Source organism: Lissotriton helveticus, chromosome 5_1, assembly GCF_964261635.1.
Source record: "Lissotriton helveticus chromosome 5_1, aLisHel1.1, whole genome shotgun sequence".
In the NCBI taxonomy this organism is placed as follows: domain Eukaryota; kingdom Metazoa; phylum Chordata; class Amphibia; order Caudata; family Salamandridae; genus Lissotriton; species Lissotriton helveticus.
In genome coordinates this window covers 214,642,141-214,663,709 of record NC_136065.1, presented here as the reverse complement: position 1 = coordinate 214,663,709, position 21,569 = coordinate 214,642,141, and the positions used below count along the sequence as shown (strand labels likewise).

The 21,569-nt window shown below is 47.4% G+C and overlaps 1 protein-coding gene across 1 annotated transcript in view; it reads left to right on the top strand.

Annotated features, from left to right (window-relative positions):
* NELFB (negative elongation factor complex member B) overlaps positions 1 to 21,569 on the top strand; it is a 210,594-nt gene that overhangs the window by 148,434 nt on the left and 40,591 nt on the right. The window contains exons 8-11 of the mRNA XM_078642025.1: positions 7,016 to 7,111; positions 7,292 to 7,434; positions 7,575 to 7,681; positions 8,469 to 8,610. Coding sequence (XP_078498151.1) covers positions 7,016 to 7,111; positions 7,292 to 7,434; positions 7,575 to 7,681; positions 8,469 to 8,610 — 488 coding nt within the window. The remainder of the gene's footprint in view (positions 1 to 7,015; positions 7,112 to 7,291; positions 7,435 to 7,574; positions 7,682 to 8,468; positions 8,611 to 21,569) is intronic.

The following is a 21,569-nucleotide window of genomic DNA, read 5'->3' as shown; positions in this document are numbered from 1 at the left end:
GCACGACCAATGAATAATAACTTTTTAACATCAAAACCTGAAATTACAACCCTGCCCATAACCACTCATTCGTGTCCCACACCCAAAATCCACCAATTGAATGCTGAATCCCAATTAAAAGCAACCCAAAAGCCCATGTATAACGCCCCAAATAAAAAGTGATACAGCAGTGTGAAATCCAGTAAAATAAAATGCTACCATAGTTGTGTGCTATGTAACACATAACGTGTATGTGAAACCCGTGACAACTGAAGACTTGATTGCATGCTTTCAAATAAAACACTGCTCAACCAAAAATGAACATTGAAATATGGGCAAATCTGCTTACCAAATATTCAGCACAGAGGGCACCTATGACTCATGAGAGAACCAGTCCATCAATTCCGCATTGATATGGACAGAGGCCCACTGTTTAAAGCTACCATGTATCATACTGTCCATAAACCAACCACTGACCTACAATCCCCCTCGTGGATATTATCAAATGGAACCAGGTGAAAATCAGTATCTTTAAATATCCTGTGCAATTAATTACCTTCACCTGCACTCAACCAGCCCATACTATGAGCACACCTTACGCTGCATGTCGTGAACAGTGAAAACCTCTCCTAATAAAACATAAACAAACTGAATCCCTAATCAAACCGCACGTATAGTGGCAAAAAGTGAATATGCAGACAAGCTCTACAATTAAATAAAATGCAAGAGACATAAATATAAGATAAAATGAATATGAATTGACAACAATGAATAAATGCATACGAACACATAATCATAAATAAAGTACATGGCAATGCAAGTATCATGAGAATCGACCTCATATGCAATTCAGATACTATGAAAATGCCTATTGGTGTTCTCTGTACATCAACTTATTAACGAAAAGAGCCTCCAGTGCTGTTAACACAGTTTTAACACAATTTTAACACTCCTGCATACTTAATTGTTTAAGTTGGCGCAATCTATCTAGTGGACAAAAAGTAAATATATGTACACTAGAAGTAGTAGAATGCACACCAAATTACTCATCCGAAATTTTTGATGCTCCACAGCGTTAAAGGCCTGCAGCATTGATGCATGCTCCGTCCATGCGCATTTCATTATGTCACAACTAGAGCCTCGTCAGCCCCCTCCAATTCAAAATGCCTTTTTTTTTGTAGGTGTTTCTTTTTTCCCTTAGCGGTGTGGTGGAGTTTTCATGTCTCCAAAGTCTCTTTGCGAGTATTAGACTACTCTAGTTTTTTGTATGAACCAAGGGTGAACTCCTTTGTTTGTTGAATCTTGTGAAAGAGTGGGGCTACTACTTCCATTATATCAGTCATATTATGGTTGTAGTGGCCAGTTAGAACTTGCACTCTCTGTAGGTCACTAATGATAAACGTTTGTTATGACAGAGGGAGGCAAGCTCAGCACTGTTCATGTTTCTGTTGTCTCTAGAACAGTGTTTGGGTTTGAGCCCTTGACCTCTTTCTGTCTGTGTTCATGTAATGATGTGGAATACGATTTGGTGATGGTCTGAGTAGTCCATTGGATTAATTGAGTCTATGTTTAAGACTCCAATCTTTGATATGATTATATCAAGCATGGCACGTTATGTGATGGTTTTTTACATGCTTGGACAAGATTTTGATCTTCAATTACGTTTTTTTAGAGTGGAGACCTGTGTGTCTTCATCGTTGTTCGAATGGGTATTGAAGTGCCCTTGAAATATCGCATTCCAGTGTAGTGTTTGGCCTACAGTTGTTTCCATTAATTGTTCAAAGAACAACAGCTGGTTATGTACTGGCGGGTGGTAGATGAGGTGAACGTTTGCTATTGATTTAACGATCTGATAGAGACTTCTATCAGATTCCTTACCTTTGAATTTCCCAGGCATCAAGCTGGATCTGAAAACTTTTGCTCGATCTATACTCCTTGCATGCACCATCTGATTGCTCCATTCGTCTCCGCGTGGCGTCACCTGCATTGGTTATGACGTCGCGGTCATTAAAGAGGTGCCACCCAGGTGTGCGGACGTCAGTTCTTTTTTTTTTTTTGTGCGCCAGTTAAGCGCCGATCTGCGAGGAGCTACCCCATGTTGCTTTTTGACAGGCATTTTTTTGACTTTCTGTCGACTTCGCAATTTTTTCTGTCTCAAGGAAGACCGGGTATAAGCTGTGCAGTGCCTGTCTCTGCATGACATCTGTTACTAACCCCCACCTCGTCCGTCTCTGGTGTCTCCAGCACGAGCACGATTCCAAGTTGTGCTCGGACTATGGCCCGAAGCCCTTGCGGGAGCGGTTATGAAGCTCCTTGCGGCCCTGCAGTCGACACCATCCATGGAGATCCCCGTCCCGATTGAAAAAGAGGAGGTCGCGGGACTGCTTCCGGAGCCCAAAGTCCTTTTCGCCCCACTTGAGGTCTTCGGGGCACTCTGGGAAGAGGCACAAGAAGAAGAAGAAGCGGACTTCATCTTCGCCTTGACTGTCGTACATTGATGAACGAGGTAAGAAGCACCAACACTCTAGATACGGTTCTGCAGAGCTGGAGCCAGGGTCAACTTAATGAATTTTACGAGGCCATGCACCGCGTTTGTCATCCGGCCCATCGGGCCCCGCAGGTTCAGAATAGGTGCCATTGGATTCAACGCCATCGAATCTGGGTCGATGCCGGTTGTGCCATCGTGACCTCCCCCCAAAGTCAGTGCCGCTGGTGCCCTTCGGCAGTGCCAGTCCCAGCCTTATCCCCGACAACACAGTCTGAACAGCGTTGCAAGGCGACAGTTCCGGCGCCTATTGACCCAGGGGTTCTATGTTGTCACCTGAACACTTTGAAGATGTTTTCGGCTCGAGAGAAGAATGGGAGGCGTCTATGGACCCTTTGGAACACCAGGATGACCCTTCAGAGCAGATGGACTGGTATGGGGAACTTAGGGAAGCCAGTGGACTGGGCACCTCCCCAGATACTGGCATGCTCTGTCCGCCACCTGTGGCTACCTTATGCCATGGTGGTTAAGAGGGCGGGCAAGTCTCGGACTAGAGCTGCCCTCCGTGCAGGTCAAGACTAATCTCCTGACTCACATAGTCCAAGCCCAGCACAGGGGCTCGTGTGAATTGCACGCTGGGCGCCCCAATATTCCTCAGCCAGCACCCCACCCCTGAAAGCTTGGTGGTGCAGACTTTTCCCTCCCAGGGCGCGTTCCCCTCCGGATAGTGAATCCAAGAGGCTGGAGTCACTTGGGAAAAAGATAATTTCTTCCTCCATCCCGGCATTGCAGTCTGTGAATACCGCGTGCTTATTGGGCCATTTCTCCCCCTCCCTTTGGGAGACGGTTGTGCAAGTGATGCCACAAGTCCCTGAGGATGCCAGCGCTGTGCTCTCCCAGGCAGTTAAGGACGGGAGAGATGCAGCAAAATTTGCCATAAGGTATGGCCTTGAACCGATTGATTCGCTGCACAGAGCAATTTCAGCGACGGTGGCCTAATGGCAAAACGCCTGGCTTAGAACATCTGGCTTCTCGGGCAATGTCCAGCCTAATGTGATGGACATGCCTTTTGATGGATCCTGTCTTTTTGAGCACAAGGCAGACTCGACTCTAGAGCGGTTCAAGGACCCAAGTGCTACGGCCAGATCCTTGGGCCTCTCTTCTACACCTCATGGCCAGTCTAGCTTTTGCCCCTTTCATGGCAACGGAAGGGGGTTCCAGCCGCATCAGCCCTATCCCAGCCACCGTCCTGTGCAGACTTCCCAAGATGTGCAGGGATGTGGACGCAGTTCATTCTGTCCTAGGAATGGAGGCCACAAATAGTCAGCCACCCTGACCTCGGCAGCTGCAGCCTCCAAGCACTCCTAGTCTGACTCATCTTCCCCACTGGAGGTCCATAACATCGGACAAGTGTGTAAGGAATCTACAGGTAGATAGTCTCTACCTGAAGGTAAGTAACTTGTTCTTTACACCCGTGTGTTTGCACATGGACAGCTTATCCACAGTGATTGAACTTGTCTGAATTCACTTTGGGGGTAAGAGGACCGAACTACCTGTTCAAAGTACTCCCTTTTGAGGTTACTACAGCTCCAAGGGTGTTTACCAAGTGCATAGCAGTGGTGGCAGCACATCTGCGAAGGAAGGACATTCACATCTTTCCCTACCTTGACGATTGAATGATCAAGAGCAGTATCAGGATGCAGTGACTAGCACACACTCACACAGTATTATCCTTAATTCAGAGCTTGGGAGTACCCATAAACCCAGTCAAGTCCCATCTACAACCACTACAAATACATCCCTTTCTATGGTCCTTTCTGTATGCAGTCATACACAAAGCCTACCCCAAGCAGCAAATACTATTGGCCTTCCAGCATCAACTTTTTCAGCCCAGTCAGTTTAGAAATGATGGCCTCCTATGTTGCCATTGCTCCTCATGCAAGGCCGCACATGCGTCTTTTCCAAGTGTACCGTACTGCTCAGTGCTCTCAAGCGGAAGGCAAAAATGCTCCAGCCTGGATCCAGTTTTGCAGACAACCATTACAACAGGAGCCTCGCTTATGGGACTGGCTGTGCATCTCCGTGAAATCGTGGTCCAAGGGGACCTCAGCAACAGGGTTTCAGTTACCTGGAAGGGCTTGCCATCTATCTAGACCTCCAAATCTTCCTACAAGTCCTTAGGGAAAGGTAGTCCTCATCAGGATGCACAGCATGACCACCATGTATTGAATCCAAAAGCTGTTCACAGGCTTTCAAAAGATGGGTAGCACACACTCCCTCTTCTCCAAAATCTATCATCCTTAGTGCAGTGGATGTGGCACTGCACACACTGTAAAGGCATCCACCTCGTCGCGGAGCATCTCCGAGGGTGGACAACATTTTTGCAGACTTACTCAGCAGGACACATCAATAAGTCCATGAATTTATTTAGAAACTTTTGTATATGAGCCTAGAGGGTATCAGAGCGCTTTACAGAGGGATGCAACACATATGGAAAGGGGCAATCACGGCAGAATCATAGCAGTAGACAAAAATAGCAGTAGTTATGTGACGACATATAGACAAAAATAACAATAGTTACCTGATAGCAGGATAGGCAAAAATAGCAATATTTACAAAATGATGTAATAGTGGGCAAAAAATTTAGTCTGTAGGATAAGGCGAGAAAGTTACCCGCGTGATAGTAAATGAGGTGACTCAGTACCCCTACTGGACTTTAAAGCAGGTAGGTAATCCTCAGTAGCGCTTTCATTTTCTTTTTGAAGGACACTGTTGATGGAATCAGTCTCATTTCTGTTGGATGGGCGTTCCAGATTCTTGGGGTGATACCTGAGAAGGAACGGTTATAGGTTTTTGTTTTATTGAATTTCTTTGGTTTGAGTAGGAGGGTGCTAGAGCTCCTGGAGGTATGGGCACCACCAGCCTGCTCAAGTTTTTTTGCGAGGTACAGAGGTGTGTTGAAGTAAAGGGCTTTGTGGGTCATGCAGGTAAGTTTAAGGTGTATCCTTGCTTCGAAAAGTGGCCAGTTAAGTGTTTTCAGGTCCGGGGAGACGTAATTTTACTTCTTGGCGCCTGTGACGAGCCTGGCGGCTGCATTCAATGAGAATCTGAGGGGGGCCAGTCTGTGCTTAGGCAGACCACAGAGTGTTGCACTGCCATATTCCAATTGTGAGATGACTAATGCTTGTACTGCGCACTTGAGGTCACCAGGTGGAAGGAAAGGGTTTAGTTTCCTTAGGATGCTGTGAGAACCTTATGTCCTTCACACATTCTTCCAGCCATGTGGTACCTGCTAGATAGGCTTGTCCTCACACCAGAAAGCCAAAGTGCCCAAATAGCACCACCAGCGCCTGCTTCGCACACACCCCGGGCACTTTGGTATTATAGAAAGGGCCACAGACACTTGTTCTACCCTTTCTGTAATACAGATATTATCGCCAGAAATAACCATTTCGTGTGCATGGCCTTGAATGGGGTTAAAACGCAATTGTTGAAAAGACGGTCACTATTTCCAACCAGGGTAAATTTTTGTATGTATAGTACCATTACAATTCCTAGGATTTCCTCCCTTGTACAATTGCTGCCATATTCATTGTAGTCAGTCTTTTCTCATTCTTCCAGCATTGAGCATCTGGGTATGGATGACCATTTCTCTTTAACTCACTGCATAGTGATTTTCACTGCCACAGTGCTGGCCATCGTAGTCAGCCCAATGTTTCAGTGGTCGGAGAAATTCCTAAACTACACTTCTCTCCTGCTCCACGCGCAAGCCAGCTGTTTACCTTGCAGCCCTTTCCACTGCCTCAGAACACCACCACTCTATGCACCTCTGCTTTTGTGGCTGTTCGTGTGTCTCACTGCTCTTTTAATCTGTGGTTGAAATACCGTCAGTTTCTCGTCAAACGTTTCCACCTCTTCATGTGTCCTGAATCCCTATGGGTTGAGCTTCTGCTGCACCCCATCAACGCCAAATAATGTGAATACCGTTTACCTAAAATCGTTGTGGATTAGGACCTCTATGGGTTTTGGTGGGAGACTGTGATAAGATTACTTTGTACGGCTAGATGAAACATTTGTCAGTGCAACTAAAGTCAATAATGTTGAACAGGCTGCGGCTTAATATAGTAACATGGCATCCAATCCACAACAAGTTTGATAAACCCTGCGCTATATGACCCTGCTTTTTAATCGATGTAGAAATAGCTGGTTATGTGTGTTGTGGTTAATTGCTAAGTGTATGCAAACTTTTAACAAATGTATTTTAAAAAAGATCTGCATCTCAAGTATGCAGTATGTTCAGAGTATTGTGCAAGGTCTCTAGGATATTTTGAACAGCGGATGTCAAGTCATGATTATGATCGATTAGACAGGATTTCATCACATTTTCCATATGTTGGTGTATTAATCAGGGAGGATGGGGTGTGTAAGTAATTTAAGTATTCAATTTAATTGGCAAAGTAGATAGTGCTTAAGCTCTTAATACATTATGCTGTAGAAAAGTATTTGAGTTTCTTTTCATGTTTGACCATTTAATTTCCTGTCACTTTGTAGGAAAGCCCAGACCTGCTGCTCCTGCTGAGAATGCTGTCTTTGGGCCATGGAGCCTGGGATATGATTGACAGTCAAATCTTCAGAGAACCCAAAATGGTATGTTGTTAGAAATGTATTTTAATTTAGATTTTTCAATCGTACTTTGGACAAGGCCAGGAGTTGGCTGGCTTTCATAACCAGCTCATGGTAGGGTACTGTATAACTTAAGAATGGTTCTCATTTAAGATGAATATCAAGATATTGACTAATGGTTGTTGTATCCATCTTTAACTTTAGGAACCAGAGCTGATCACAAGATTTCTCCCACTGCTTCAGTCCTTCGTGGTGGATGACTATACCTACAATGTTGAACAAAAGTTACCAGCTGAAGAAAAGTCAGTGGTTACATACCCCAGCACGGTCCCAGAGACGTTTACTAGGTTTGTCATTTTCAGTCTGACCGTTTCAAACAAGAATTATCCTGTCAGTTCACATTTTGTTCATCAGTAGGCATGTTGCTCCTTTTAGCTCCCATTATATGTTTGTTTAATTGATGAACAATGGCTTGTTCCTTTATTAGATTTCTCCAAGAAAACCGAGTGGCATGTGAGGTGTGTCTGTACTACGTGCTCCACATCACAAAACAGCGGAACAGAAATGCCCTACTCAGGCTCCTGCCTCCTTTAGGTCAGTCAATGTCCTTCCTTTCATCCTGATCGCACTGTAAAAGTATACATAAGTTTCCCTGACTTTAGTTTGCAAACGCATAGTATTGGCATCACCTGGACAGTGAAAAACACAAATTGATTTCTTTGGAACAATGCTTGCGATTTTTGTTGTGGTAAATGATGTGATTTTTTTTGGCAATAGCTTGTATTCCTCACTTTTGTGTGGTAAACTTCAAATTGATTAAAGAGGCAAAAGAATAATTAGATACACAAGTATGTGAACGGTCCATACAGCACAACATTTCAACAAGGCCAAATTAACTTGTATATACTTGTCTGTCATTTTTGCTAATTCTCTTACTTTCTTTGTAACACCTTCCTAGGTAACACACAATATAAACGATATTCCCTGTCAATAGAACATACATTGAGTTATTTGTCACACTACTTGTGATCTTTTATCATGTTTGGTGATAACTAGTATTCCTTACTCCTGTGGGGTAAGCACATTGGGTATCTAATAATTATTTTGCGTCACAAATGTAAGAATATGAATGTCCCAAACATCCTAGTATTTCAGGAAGCCTTATGTAGTTTAGAAAAACGTGTTTTTGACATTTTCTTGGTTTTATTTTTTGTTGGTAGCTGTATATGCTACTGGGCAATTTGTTTTATTATATGCTTCATGTACGTAAAGTCACAGAGCCTAACTGGGCAGTTATTTTTTTGGATTGTATAGAGCTGGGTGACTGACTGAGCCTGTCAGCTGTCTGACCAATGTGTGAATATTCTTTGTTCATTTACAGTGGAGACCTTAAATGATTCAGCATTTACGGATATATTCCTGCACTTACTTACCAGTAACCTCACTTTGGTGGCAGACGAATTTAGCTCCGAAGAGTTCTGCACCTGCCTTTTTGATGGTTTCTTCCTCAAGTCCATTGCAAGGTAAGCATCTTCCCCTTTGGCTTTTCCTGTATTATGTTAAAACTGTAGTGAAAAATTGACAGGTAGCTATAGTTTCTCATATTGCATCACCCACCTATTTAGTGAAGAGTAGCAGTGTAAACTGTGATTTCCCTGAGAGTTAATTGCTGTTGATATTTTCTTATAGGTTGGTGGATTCAGTCCCAAATATCAAGGATCTGATTTAAAGCAGGGCAATAATAGAAAATCTACAGAAAGGACCTGTGGATTTTGAATTTTCTAGACCGCAAAATCTGGTGCTGTTTTGTCCCATGGATTTCCGCAATGTGACTATGCAACATTTGAAGTTGTTGCAAATTTAAGAGGGCAGGGAAGCTGTGGGTGATCACTTCCTATATCCTCTACATACGAGCCTTGCACCCCTTTTTTGTACTCAGACTGAGCAGAAATGCTGTACATCCTAAAAAGGAAAAGGAGACTCTTCCAAATTACTGTGACAGAAATGAGATGGAGCAGATGACGGATAGACTCCCACTTAGAATGTGATACTACTGGTACTAGAACAAACTATTAGAAGTTTTGAAAACAAGGTGACATCATCGGTGAAACTCATCAGTAAAGATCACAGATTTAGAAACTAATGTGTCAGACTTGTCTGAGAAAGTGTAATATAGAAAGCTGTTTCCTCTGTGTTGAGTCTCTAGACTAGATGGAACATTTGGAATATGAGACACACTGCACCGGTGTGTGTCTGCATGGTGGTCCTACATTTGCTGAAGGCACTTATCTCCCCACTGGCATCTACAGTTTCCTGCAATTAATTCACCCTTATGTTATTGAGCCTTACGCCCATGGACTGCCTACTCTGAGATAATGGGGACAGTAATAGTGTACTGGGCTGTACAGTTGAAAGTAGGAAGCAGTCACTAAATATTAACATGCACCGTTGGAAGGGCCTTCAGCCACAAACTGCCATGCTTAAGGCCAAGAATTATCCCAAATCGTCTTGTGCAAAACTTAATTCTAGTATGTTAGGGTGTGCATTTTGTCATGAGTGTCCTCTCTTATACCAAGAATTACCTCCAATGTATTGGCTCTATCGTCAATAATCTAATAAAGCCGGCAAAACCCTATGAGCCAGTGGAAGCATCAAATAGCACACTTACAAACTTGCTGCTCATTTTATCAATAAGATTAGCGAGATTTATTCATACTTCACGACAAGCTACAGACCAGAAGAGGCTGCCTTACCTGACAAATGACTGATCGTCTACAAAGGGCAGAACTGAAAGAGCTAACCTTGCTTGATGGTGCTTCACTATCGCCCTGATGCACCAAATAAATCAGGTTTCCCTAATGAGTCGATGAAATCCATCCATATTATACAATTTCAGTTTACTATTGTCTCCACCCACCCCTTTTTTTTTTGTTAATAACTTGCCAAACTCTTCCTAACTATGGCAGTGTTGCCAATGGCATGGAAGAATGCCAAGACCATCCCTCTTTTGAAAAAGCCTACTCTTGATGCTGCCCAGCCAGAAAACTATAGCCCCATCTCATTGCTACCTTTTCTATCTAAGGTAGTGGTGAAACATTTAAATAATCTCCTGACAACTTTCTTAGAGCATAACCATATTTTAGACCCATCACAGAATGGTTTTAGACCTTCCTAAAGTACTGAATAAGCTCTTGTGTCAGTAATGGAGACCTTACTCAGTGCTGCAGATGATGGTTGCTCTCAGGCACTGATTCTTTTAGATTTAAGCACCGCTTTCGATACAGTCTCCCATGCGGTGCTGCCACAGTGACTTCATGAAATAGGGATACATGGCAAAGCTTTGACTTGGTTCAGCCTCTTTCTTAAGTGATTGGTCTTTCCAAGTGATATCCCCTGTTCTGTAGTAGGGGATCTCTGTGTATAGTCCTAATCATGTGAATAGTCCCGTCCATGTGCGTGGACCCCGGAGCACTTCATTAGATATAGTCTCTTAAGTTGTCCTCTTCTGCAATCCTGCATAGACACTTAAGAGATAATCAAAAAGACAATAATGCAGCCTAAAAACAACTAGGCTACGCTAGCCATTACTTCATCCTGAAGTGAAAAAGATAGCAAGGTAACAGTTAAATTGAACTATTTTACTAAGTTTTACACAGAGAAACTCCCCTTCACAAAGATCCCTTTATCATGATAGAGAGGAAGGGTTGGACAGACAAGCCCATTAGGCTGTCATTATGTGTCTGTAAATGGATACCGTGCCTTTAAGAATCCTTCCAGAGACCCACCGTATCCCATGATGCACAGCCAAAGGCCAGTTACTTTCAGTTTTTTTTTCCGGCTCCTGCTATCAGGACCCTGGAGCATTGAGCTCTACCTGAGTGGTATATTTTCAATAATTAAACTTTCTAAAGTTAAAGTGTTTTACTCGACGTCTTTAGCCTTTTCCTTCCTTTTGCTGTCTTTTTCGGGCAGTTAGCCCACATTTTTCTTGTCAAAATACCATCTTTGTTTGACAAGTGCCCTGAATGTAGCAGGAAGAAGACCAAGTCGGACTCCCACAGAGTTTGTATTCTCTGTCTACCAACTTCACATGTTCCTGAATCCTGCGCCATCTGTAAATCCTTCTTCACCAGTTCATGGACCTCCTACCTAGGGACAAACTGGAGGATTTCCAGGAGGTACTCCACGAGGGACTGATGGTCTCTAATCGGATTATCAGCGCGGCAGCGGACATCTCTCTCCTTGCAGCCCATGAGTATTGCCATGGCATTGCTCTCCAACGGCATTCCTGGTTGCGTCTCACCTCTTTAAAACCGGAGGCTCAGCAACGCATCGCAAACCTTCCATTTTTGGGTACCACCTTCTTTGGTTCCCATGCGGACGAGGAGATGGCCCACATGAAGGCTGAGATGGAAACCCTCAAAGCAGTTGGCTTGGAAAAGCCTAAGGAGCAGCATAGGAATTTCCGCCCTTTCCAACGGTGTTATTCCTCTCAACAATTCCAGCGTGGGCAATGCCGTCAGTCTGGACAGCAACAACAGCAACAGTTTCAGTGGTCATTTCAGCCGTTTCAGAGACGCCAGTCGAGAGGAAGCACCATGTCGACACCAGGGAACAAGGCCCCAGCGGATTCCAAGCCCTGAAGGGTTACTTCCCCCTCTTCTGTTGCCCACTCCTGTGGGGGGAAGCATTCAAAATTATCTGGCAGAGTGGAAGAAGATAACTCGGGACAGTTGGGTGCTGAATATTGTTTGCAAGGGATACTGTCTACGTTTCACCAGCCATCCTCCATCGATACCGCCAGTCTGCTCACAACACCGGCTGCACGAACTACAGGTGGAGGACGATACCCCGCTAAGGAAAAGAGCGATAGAGCTGGTTCCTCCTACCCAGAGGGGACAAGGTCTATATTCCAGATTCTTTCTCGTACTCAAGAAGGTCAAGAACGAATTCAGACACATTCTCGATTTGCGGCAAGCGAACAAATAGATCCCCAGAGAAAAGTTCTGCATGTTATTCCTGCACCAGATCTACCCTCAGCTGCATCAGGGAGACTGGCTATGCGCAATAAATCTGCAAGACGCATATTTTCATGTGCCCATAGCAAGGAAACATCGCAAGTTCCTACGCTTCCTGGTCGGCACCAATCACTACCAATATGCAGTGCTTCCCTTCAGCCTGATGTCGGCGCCCAGGACTTTTTCAAAATGCATGGCAGTAGTCGCACATCTCCGGAAGAACAAGGTGTTTGTCTATCCATACCTGGATGGATGGCTGATCAAGGCAGCCACGTTTCAGGAGGCACAACTGCATTTCAACAGGACGTCTGTTCTGCTGAATCACTTGGGTCTACACATCAATCTTTCAAAGTCTGTCCGACTCCTGTCCAGTGGCTGCAGTATTTGGGAGCCTCCATCGATACTTGCAAGGCAAGCAGGTGTCCTTCGAAGGAGAGACGCTTATCAATCCTTCGGAAGGCTCAGACTCTTATGACCATACCCTTCTCGACGGTGAGGATGCTGTCCTCTCTCCTGGGCTCCATGGCCTCGTGCATGTTTCTCACTCCTCATGCACGCCTCCGAATGCGACCTCTGCAGGAATGTTTGGAGGATCAGTGAAACCAGAAAGAGGAGAGTTGGGAGGACAGGATTATGTTGTCACAGCAAGCCATCCAGTCTCTAGGATGGTGGTGCTCTCCACACAATCTCCTCAGAGGGACTCCTTTCCACAAGTAGACTCCTACGCAGACCATTGTGACAGATGCGTCTCTCCACAGCTGGGGTGCGCATTCGGATCACCGGCAGATACAGGGCATATGGTCCAGGAAGGAGTCCACGTATCACATCAACTTCCTGGAACTGCAAGCGGTTCACTTGGCGCTGAAAGCCTTCCAGCCCTACTTTCGCACCAGTTCCCTGCTTGTGCAGACGGTCAACACAACAACGATGTTCCATTTTAACAAGCAGGGGCAATCCTACTCTCACCCACTGTCTAGGGAGGCCCAGACAATCTGGAATTGGCTTTGGCCAGGGACTTGACTATCACAGCAACTCACCTCCCGGGTGTGCAAAATACTCAGGCAGACTCTCTCAGCAGACTCGTTCTCGAAAATCACAAGTAGGTCTCAAACGACGATGTGGTGCAAGGAATATTCGCAAGATGGGGAACTCCGGAGGTCGATCTGTTCGCCACCACGGAAAACAGAAAATGGCGCGACTGCGCCTCCAGGTTCTACCAACCAGGGACGCTGGGGAATGCACTGTGGATCGACTGGTCTAACAGCTTTCTCTAAATTTTCCCAATCACTGGCCAAGATGATCCTCATTGCTCCAGAGTGGCCCCTTCAGTGGAAGTTCACCGATCTATTACACCGGTCTCTCCTGCTGCACCTTCGACTTTCATGTCAGATGGTGCACCCCAACCTCTCGTCATTGAATTTGGCAGCATGGCTCCTGAGCTAGTGGAGTATGGACATTTAAATCTCCCTCAGAATTGTATGGAGATATTAAAAGAAGCGAAAAGACCGTCTACACGGACTTCCTTAGCATATAAATGTAAGACATTTTGCGTTTGGTGTGCCTCTAAGAATGCAGATCCTACCTCTTGCAAGGAGGATGTCCTTCTTCCTTATTTGCTGCATTTGGCTCAGTCTGGCCTGAATTTTGATTCCATAAAAGTTCACCTAGCAGCTTTAACTGCGTATAGGAAATGTCCTTAACAAACTTCCTTTTTTTACATCCCAGTCATCAAAGATTTCCTAGAATGTCTGAAGAAAGTGTTTCCTCCCATTAGGCGTCCTTCGCCTCCGTGGGAGCTTAATGTGGTGCTTTCTAGGCTGATGCAGGAGCCTTTTGAGCCCATTCATAAGGCTTCTCTCCAGGATCCGTCCTGAAAGGCAGCTTTCCTTGTAGCCATAACATCAGCTCGTAGGGTGATTGAAATCCAGACTCTCTGTTGTCAAGAGCCTTACACAGTGTTTCATTCTTCTAAGGTATTCATGAGAACTCACCCTAAATTCCTTTAAAAAGTAGTGTCCGAGTTTCATGTGAATCAAATAATTTCTTTACCCACATTTTTTCAGCATCGTTCCTCTCCTGCTGAGAGATCCCTTCATTTTCTCGATGTTAGAAGGGTGTTGAAGTACTACTTAGATAAGACTAAGGAGATTCGTAGATCGAATCAGTTGTTTGTTAACTATGGCTCTGTCAGGACTGGTCTTGCTACCTCCAAGCAATCTATCTCCAGGTGGATCGTGTCCTGTATTCAGTTGTATTATCTGAAAGCCAACAAGACTCCAGTTCGTAAGCCTAAGGCTCACTCTACCAGAGGTAAAGCTGCTACAGTGGCTTTACTCTGTAATGTCCCTATTGCAGAAATCTGTAGGGCTGCCACTTGGAAGTCAGTCCATACCTTTACTAATCACTACTGCCTGGACACTGATGCCAGGGCAGATGCTCGGGTTGGGCAGGCTTCACTGAGAAATCTGTTTGCACAATAGTAGGTCTGTCTGTTTCTTCCACCGCTGGGGTTTGTTGTTTGGGGATGGGCTTGCTATTCTATTCACATTATTATGACTATACTCAGAGATCCCCTACTACAGAAGGAGTAGTTTCTTACCTGTAACTCCAGTTCTGCAGTAGGGGTATCTCTGTGATAGTCATAAGCAACCCGCCCTCCTCTCCGGTGGATGAAACCGTGATATCCGGAATGCAGCAGGCCTTGCTTTATACACTTTCAAAAAGAACTGAAAGTAATTGGCCTTTGGCTGTGCATCATGGGATACCGAGGGTCTCTGGAAGGATTCTTAAAGGCACGGTATCCATTTACAGACACATAATGGCAGCCTATGGGGCTTGTCTGTCCAACCCTTCATCTCTATCATGAAAAAGGGATCTTTGTGAAGGGGAGTTTCTCTACGTGTGAAACTTAGTAAAATAGTTACATTTAACTGTTACCTGGCTATCTTTTTCACTACAGGGTGAAGTTATGGCCAGCGTAGCCTGGTTGTTTTTAGGCTGCATTATTATCTTTTTTTATTATCTCTCTTAAGTGTCTATGCGGGACTGTAGAAGAGGACAGCTTAAGTGACTAGATCTAATGAAGTGCTCCGGGGTCCACGCACATGGGCGGGACTATTCACATGATTATGACTATCACGTAGATACCCACTACTCCATATCCCCTTCTTTTTCCTCGTCCCAAAGAGTGTTGCTACATGGCATCCGTCAGGGTGCAGTTCTAAACCCTATTCGATCAATATATATGTCAGACCCTTAGCTAATATGGTAAAGCCTTTTCGGATCTCACTTGTCTCCTATGCTGATGATACCTAACTTAACATCTCTCTATATGCTGGTCTGAGGGAAGGCATAGTTAACTTTAAAAAATGTTTGACTACTGTTGCCAACTGGATGCACGATAACGGTTTAAACTTAAATCCCAACAGAACAGAAATAAATTCTCCTTCTGGGCAAGCACACCCAGCTTTTGGGTGATCATTGGTGGCTTGAGGCATTAGGCCACCCTCCTAAACCTAAATCTGTGGTAAAAAAAACCTAAGCGTTATGGTTTGACAACTCTCTTTCAAAACGCAAGTCAGGTCACTAGCTGGTACATGCTTTGGAACCTTGAGAAGCCTCAAACCCATCGTCCTATTCTTTACACGACAAGTCCGCCAACTGATTTATACAATCACTTATGATTTCGTGCCTGGACTACTGTAACATTCTTTATTTTGTTGCCCAAAAGTATCTTATAAATCTGTTACAGATTGTCCAGAATGCAGCTGCCAGACTACTTTTCTCTCTCCCCAAATTTTGCTCAGTCTCGCTGCTCCGTTAACTCCACCCGCTGCCCATTGACAATGTACTCGATTCAAAGCCCTTTGCATTTCCCACAATATTCTAAACATGCAAGGGGCCCCTATCTTGGCTGCCTTGATACAACTGTATCTGCCTACCAGAGCTTTGCACTCGGCAGACTCCAATCTAGCCATATACCTCGTGTTAAAAGAGCCAGAATGGGAGGACGCTCTTTTCTGTACTGTCTCAGTTAAGAAAGATTTGAAATCATTTGTGCTTCTGAAAGCAGCTAAAGACATGGCTGTTTTCAGTTTAGGCTTTCTTATGTGGTGCGTTGGCCCGTCTTATGATGGTTTTGACATATTAGTTAATAGTGCTGGAAGCCCCATTTTAGGGCAGCTATGTGCAATAGAAATCTTCCCAACATAACAAGGGGCAGCTGTAGGAAGTTGTCTGTCTATATAGTGTCTATATAGTGTACCAAAATGAGGTGTGCTGTGCTGAGTTCAGGTATCCCTTACTAGTGTACAGTGGCTTGCTTTAACAATCCTAAGGTGTTCTATTTGTGGTAGTGTGGTCGAGCAGCCTTCAGCTTATCAGAGGATAGTGTTAGGCATTTGTTACACAAACAGAGTCATTAAATAAGACAGACACTCAATGAGTAAATTCGACACAAATTTATGAAAATAACATTGATTTTTATATTAATTTAACACCAAGATCATCCAGATTAGGTAAGTACTTTTCCCATTAGCGATTTTTCAGAAACCCAGAAAATCCAGCTATCAGATTTGAGGCATAAACCATGAACACGTTAATGTTATCCTATGGGAGAAACATGCACTGCATAGGGGTACTTGCAATAGAGTTACAGGGTCTTTTTCTGGTCGTAAGGTAAGTAGAGGCTAAGGTCCTTAGAAGCGCCAGCAGTTTTGGTTTACCCCACCTGGTGTGTCCGGGTGCAGAGGTGCTGGTCGCAAGCGTAGCCTCAAATGCTACTGCTGAAGTCAATGGGAAAACCTATAACAAGAAAAAGGCTGCAAGTGGGGACTGGGGTACCAGTCTGGCAGAACCCTAAGGGGGGCTCGGCCCTTGAGGATCTCTGGAACAAGGGGGCGCTGTCGGAAGGCTCAAACTCTGGCTGTGGGGCTCGGGTGCAGAGGTGTTTTGTCTGGCGGGTCGCTGGCATTGTAGGCTCTCACTTTTTAGGTTGACCTGGAGATGGGGACAAAACAGGCCAACTGGGCCATTCTCGATGATGGCCTCTCTGATGCTGACGTCCCATGTCGGTAGTTCTGTCATGGCGGTGTTTGTGTCCGTGCTAGACCCTAAAAAAGCCTTGGCTTTGCAGCAAGGTCTCCGGTACCCTGGGTATTGGTGCAGAGGGAGCTCCTGGGGGTCCTGGTATCTACAAACATGGTAAGAAGACAGATCTTACCTCCTGAGGGGAGTGGGTATAACCCTTTCCCAGAGTTACTAATTCTGGCCAAAACAAGATGGTGGAATGCTTCTTTTGTGGAACATATCAGGTAGCCCACCTTAGGGATGTGTTTCTAGACTGGTGGTGCAACACGCCTTCTTGCATAGCTAATTTCCGGCCTGTCCTGGTGCCAAATGGGCCTCAGGGCGGGGATTGGCCTCTCCCAGGTCTGAGGGAAGCCATGCTCGCAAATCAAAGGCAGCAGGGGCTTTGAAGCCCCTGGCTTTTATATGCTAAATCACTAGCCATCGTGCTGGAGGAATGTAAACAACTTCCCCCAGAGCAGGCATTGTTTCTGGCCTCGGAGAGCATGGGCTCTCACTTGTAGTGGGTCAGAAACAAGTCTGTGGTGGCAGGCTGGTTGACACCAGTCAGCCAGCACACAGCCAGGTAGTGGTAGGTTTTTCAGGGGGAACCTCTAAGGCGCCCTCTGGGTGCTTGTCATAAATATCTTTTACTGGCAACAGTATAGATTTATTAAGACAAGGTGTTTGATACCAAACACCATAAGTTTTAGTAAAGCCACTATATAGCTTGGGAACACTTATGACAAATACATATGCTTAAGATGGCTTCCCTGAACCATGTAGTAATTGAACTAGAGAGCACATGGGCATATCTGCTCATACAGATATGCCCTCACATGTAATATAATGAACCCTACCTCATGGCTTTAAGGCCTGCTGTAGGGGTGAGTTACATATATTACATGCAGTGACTTTGGCGATGTCGAGTTTTCACTCATGATTTACACCATCACACAGAGTCTGCAATGGCATGCTGCATACACTTGTATGGTGGTCCCTTAGAGTGACCACTGCGCCTACCCTAGGCCTGGTCGCCCCCTCCTGCTCCCGCTGACGCAGGCTGCCTTCCAGAAGGGACCAGCCACCGCAGAGCCGGCCGCTCGCTGCTACTTTCCTGCCGCTGCCTCCCTGCGGCCCCCGCCGCCCATTCGCCGCCACACAGCTGACCCGCCCTCCCGGCTCCTTACTTAAGGGGACCGTGGACAGCCTCCAGGAGTGACCACTGCCCCTACCCTAGGCCTGGTCGCCCCCTCTTGCTCCCGCTGACGCCGACTGCCTTCCAGAGGCGACCCAGCCACCGCAGAGCCGGCCGCTCTCTGCTACTTTCCCGCCGCTGCCTCCCTGCGGCCCCCGCCGCCCATTCGCCGCCACGCAGCTGACCCGCCCTCCCGGCTCCTTACTTATGTCGCCCACTCCCACGCGCAGCGTTGACACGCAGTTAGCGCGCCGATTGTGTGCCAAAGGTAAGTCCGTCCGCGCCTGGACCGCGCCCAGCGCCAGGACCCCTGGACCCTGATGGACCTACGACGCCGCCACCCTCATCGCACTCAAACCCGACCGAACAAGAGCCTGCTAACGAGCCACCCCGAGACGCACCCACGGACCCTTCACCTGTCAAGCCTGCAAGTTCACCTGCCTCCGGACCTGCACCACAGCTACCAAGCCGAGCACCAGCAACAACCACCTCAAGTGCATCCTGCTCAACACCCGCTCCATCCACAGACACGCCATCGAACTTTGGAACCTGCTCGACACAACCTCACCAGACATCGCCTTCCTCACAGAAACCTGGATGAACGCCTCCTCAGCGCCCGACATCGCCATCGCCATCCCAGACTGATACAAGATCATCCGGAGAGACCGCGTCAACCAGACTGGGGGAGGCATCGCCATCGTACACAAGAACACCATCCGCATCACGATCGATTCCAACCGCACCTTCGCCACCGCCGAGTATCTCCACTTCCAGATACACACCGACCCAAAGACGACCCTCAGAGGCACCCTCGTCTACAGCCCCCCTGGACCACTCACACAATTCAGCGAAGGCATCACGGACTTCATCAGCCCGCACGCCCTCCGCTCCACTGACTACATCCTCCTAGGGGACCTCAACTTCCACCTGGAGAACAACAAGGACTGCAACACCGCCGCCCTGCTGGACAACCTCGCCAACCTCGGACACAAGCAAATGGTCAACACCCCCACCCACTACGCCGGCCACACGCTGGACCCCGTCTTCTCATCCAGCAAGCACATCACCTTCAGCCACTCCACCGGGCTTCACTGGGCCGACCACAGCTGCGTCCACCTCAGCTTCAGAAGAACCACGACCCACCGCCACCCGCAACAGGTTCCTCACAGGAGCTGGAGCAAGATCACCGCCGAGCATTCACCACCTCCCTCAGCCAGAACCCACCCCCCAGCACAACGAACCCCAACGAAGCAGCCCGCAACCTCACACATTGGCTAACTGCCTGCGCCGACGACCTTGCTCCACTAAAGAACCCTCCCAGCAGACCAAGATGCAAGAAAGCCTCCTGGTTCACCGTCGAACTCAAGGACTCCAAGAAGAACTGCCGCACCCTCGAGAAAGCCTGGCTCCTCGACCAGACCCCAGACAACATGACCGCCCTCAAACAAGCCACCCGCAAGCACCACCAGCTCATCCGCACCACCAAGAAGAAATCACTGAAGGAACGACTGGACAACAACGCCCATGACAGCAAGGAACTCTTCAGCATCGTCAAGGAGTTCTCCAACCCCAGTACCGGCAACAACGACATCACTCCTTCACAAGATCTCTGCGACTCTCTCGCCTCGTTCTTCCACCGTAAGATCGCCGACATCCACAACAGCCTCGACGCACCATCCACGCACCCAACCGTCGAACCAGCGCCCCCCACCACCACCCTCTGCACCTGGACCACGGTGACCACCGAAGACACAGCCCGCACGATGAACACCATCCACTCCGGATCTCCAACCGACCCCTGCCCCCACCACGTCTTCAACAAAGCCGACTCCATCATCGCACCCCAACTCCGGGACGTCATCAACACCTCTTTCAACACCGCCACCTTCCCGGAGAGCTGGAAGAATGCCGAGCTCAACGCCCTACTGAAGAAACCAACAGCGGACCCCACCGACCTCAAGAACTTCCGCCCCATCTCGCTCCTCCCTTTTCCTGCCAAAGTCATCGAGAAGATCGTCAACAGACAGGTTGCAGCCTTCCTCGAGACGAACGGATCCCTCGACCCCTCGCAGTCCGGTTTCCGAACCAACCACATGAACCGAGACCGCCCTCATCGCAGCCACCGACGACATCAGAACCCTGCTCGACAACGGGGAAACAGCGGCCCTCATCCTCCTGGACCTCTCTGCAGCGTTCGACACCGTCTGCCACCGCACTCTAGTCCAACGCCTCAACAACATCGGGATCCAAGAGAAGGCAATGGAGTGGATCATCTCGTTCCTCGCCGGAAGAACACCGAGAGTCCGCCTCCCACCGTTCCAATCCGAGGCCACCGAAGTCATCTGCGGCGTACCGCAAGGATCATCACTCAGCCCCACCCTCTTCAACGTCTACATGAGACCTCTTGCAACCATCGCACGCCAGCACAACCTCAACATCATCTCCTACGCCGATGACACCCAACTGATCCTCTCCCTCACCAGAGACCCCGCCACCGCCAGAACGAGCCTGCACGAAGGGATGAAAGACGTCGCCGAGTGGATGAAGAACAGCCGCCTGAAACTGAACTCAGACAAGGCGGAAGTACTCATCCTGGGACCATCGCCCTCCGCCTGGGACGACTCCTGTTGGCCCCCTGCCCACCGCACCCAAGCCTACCGACCACGCACGCAACCTGGGCTTCATCCTGGACTCTTCCCTCTCGATGACTAGACAAGTCAACGCCATCTCCTCATCGTGCTTCAACACCCTGCGTATGCTCCGAAAGATCTTCCGATGGATCCCGACCGAAACCAGGAAGACGGTCACCCAGGCACTCGTCACCAGCCGACTGGACTACGGGAACACCCTCTACGCGGGAACCACAGCCAAGCTACAGAAAAGACTCCAGCGCATACAGAACGCCTCCGCCCGACTCATCCTGGACATCCCCCGACGCAGCCACATCTCTGGCCACCTGAGGGACCTGCACTGGCTCCCCGTCAACAAAAGGATCACATTCAGGCTCCTTACCCACGCACACAAGTCTCTCCACGACCTGGGCCCCAAGTACCTCAACGACCGCCTGACCTTCTACACGCCCACCCGCCAGCTACGTTCTACAAGCCTCGCCGCCATACCACGCATCCGAAGAGCCACCGCCGGAGGAAGATCCTTCTCCTACCTGGCAGCCAAGACATGGAACTCCCTCCCCATCCAC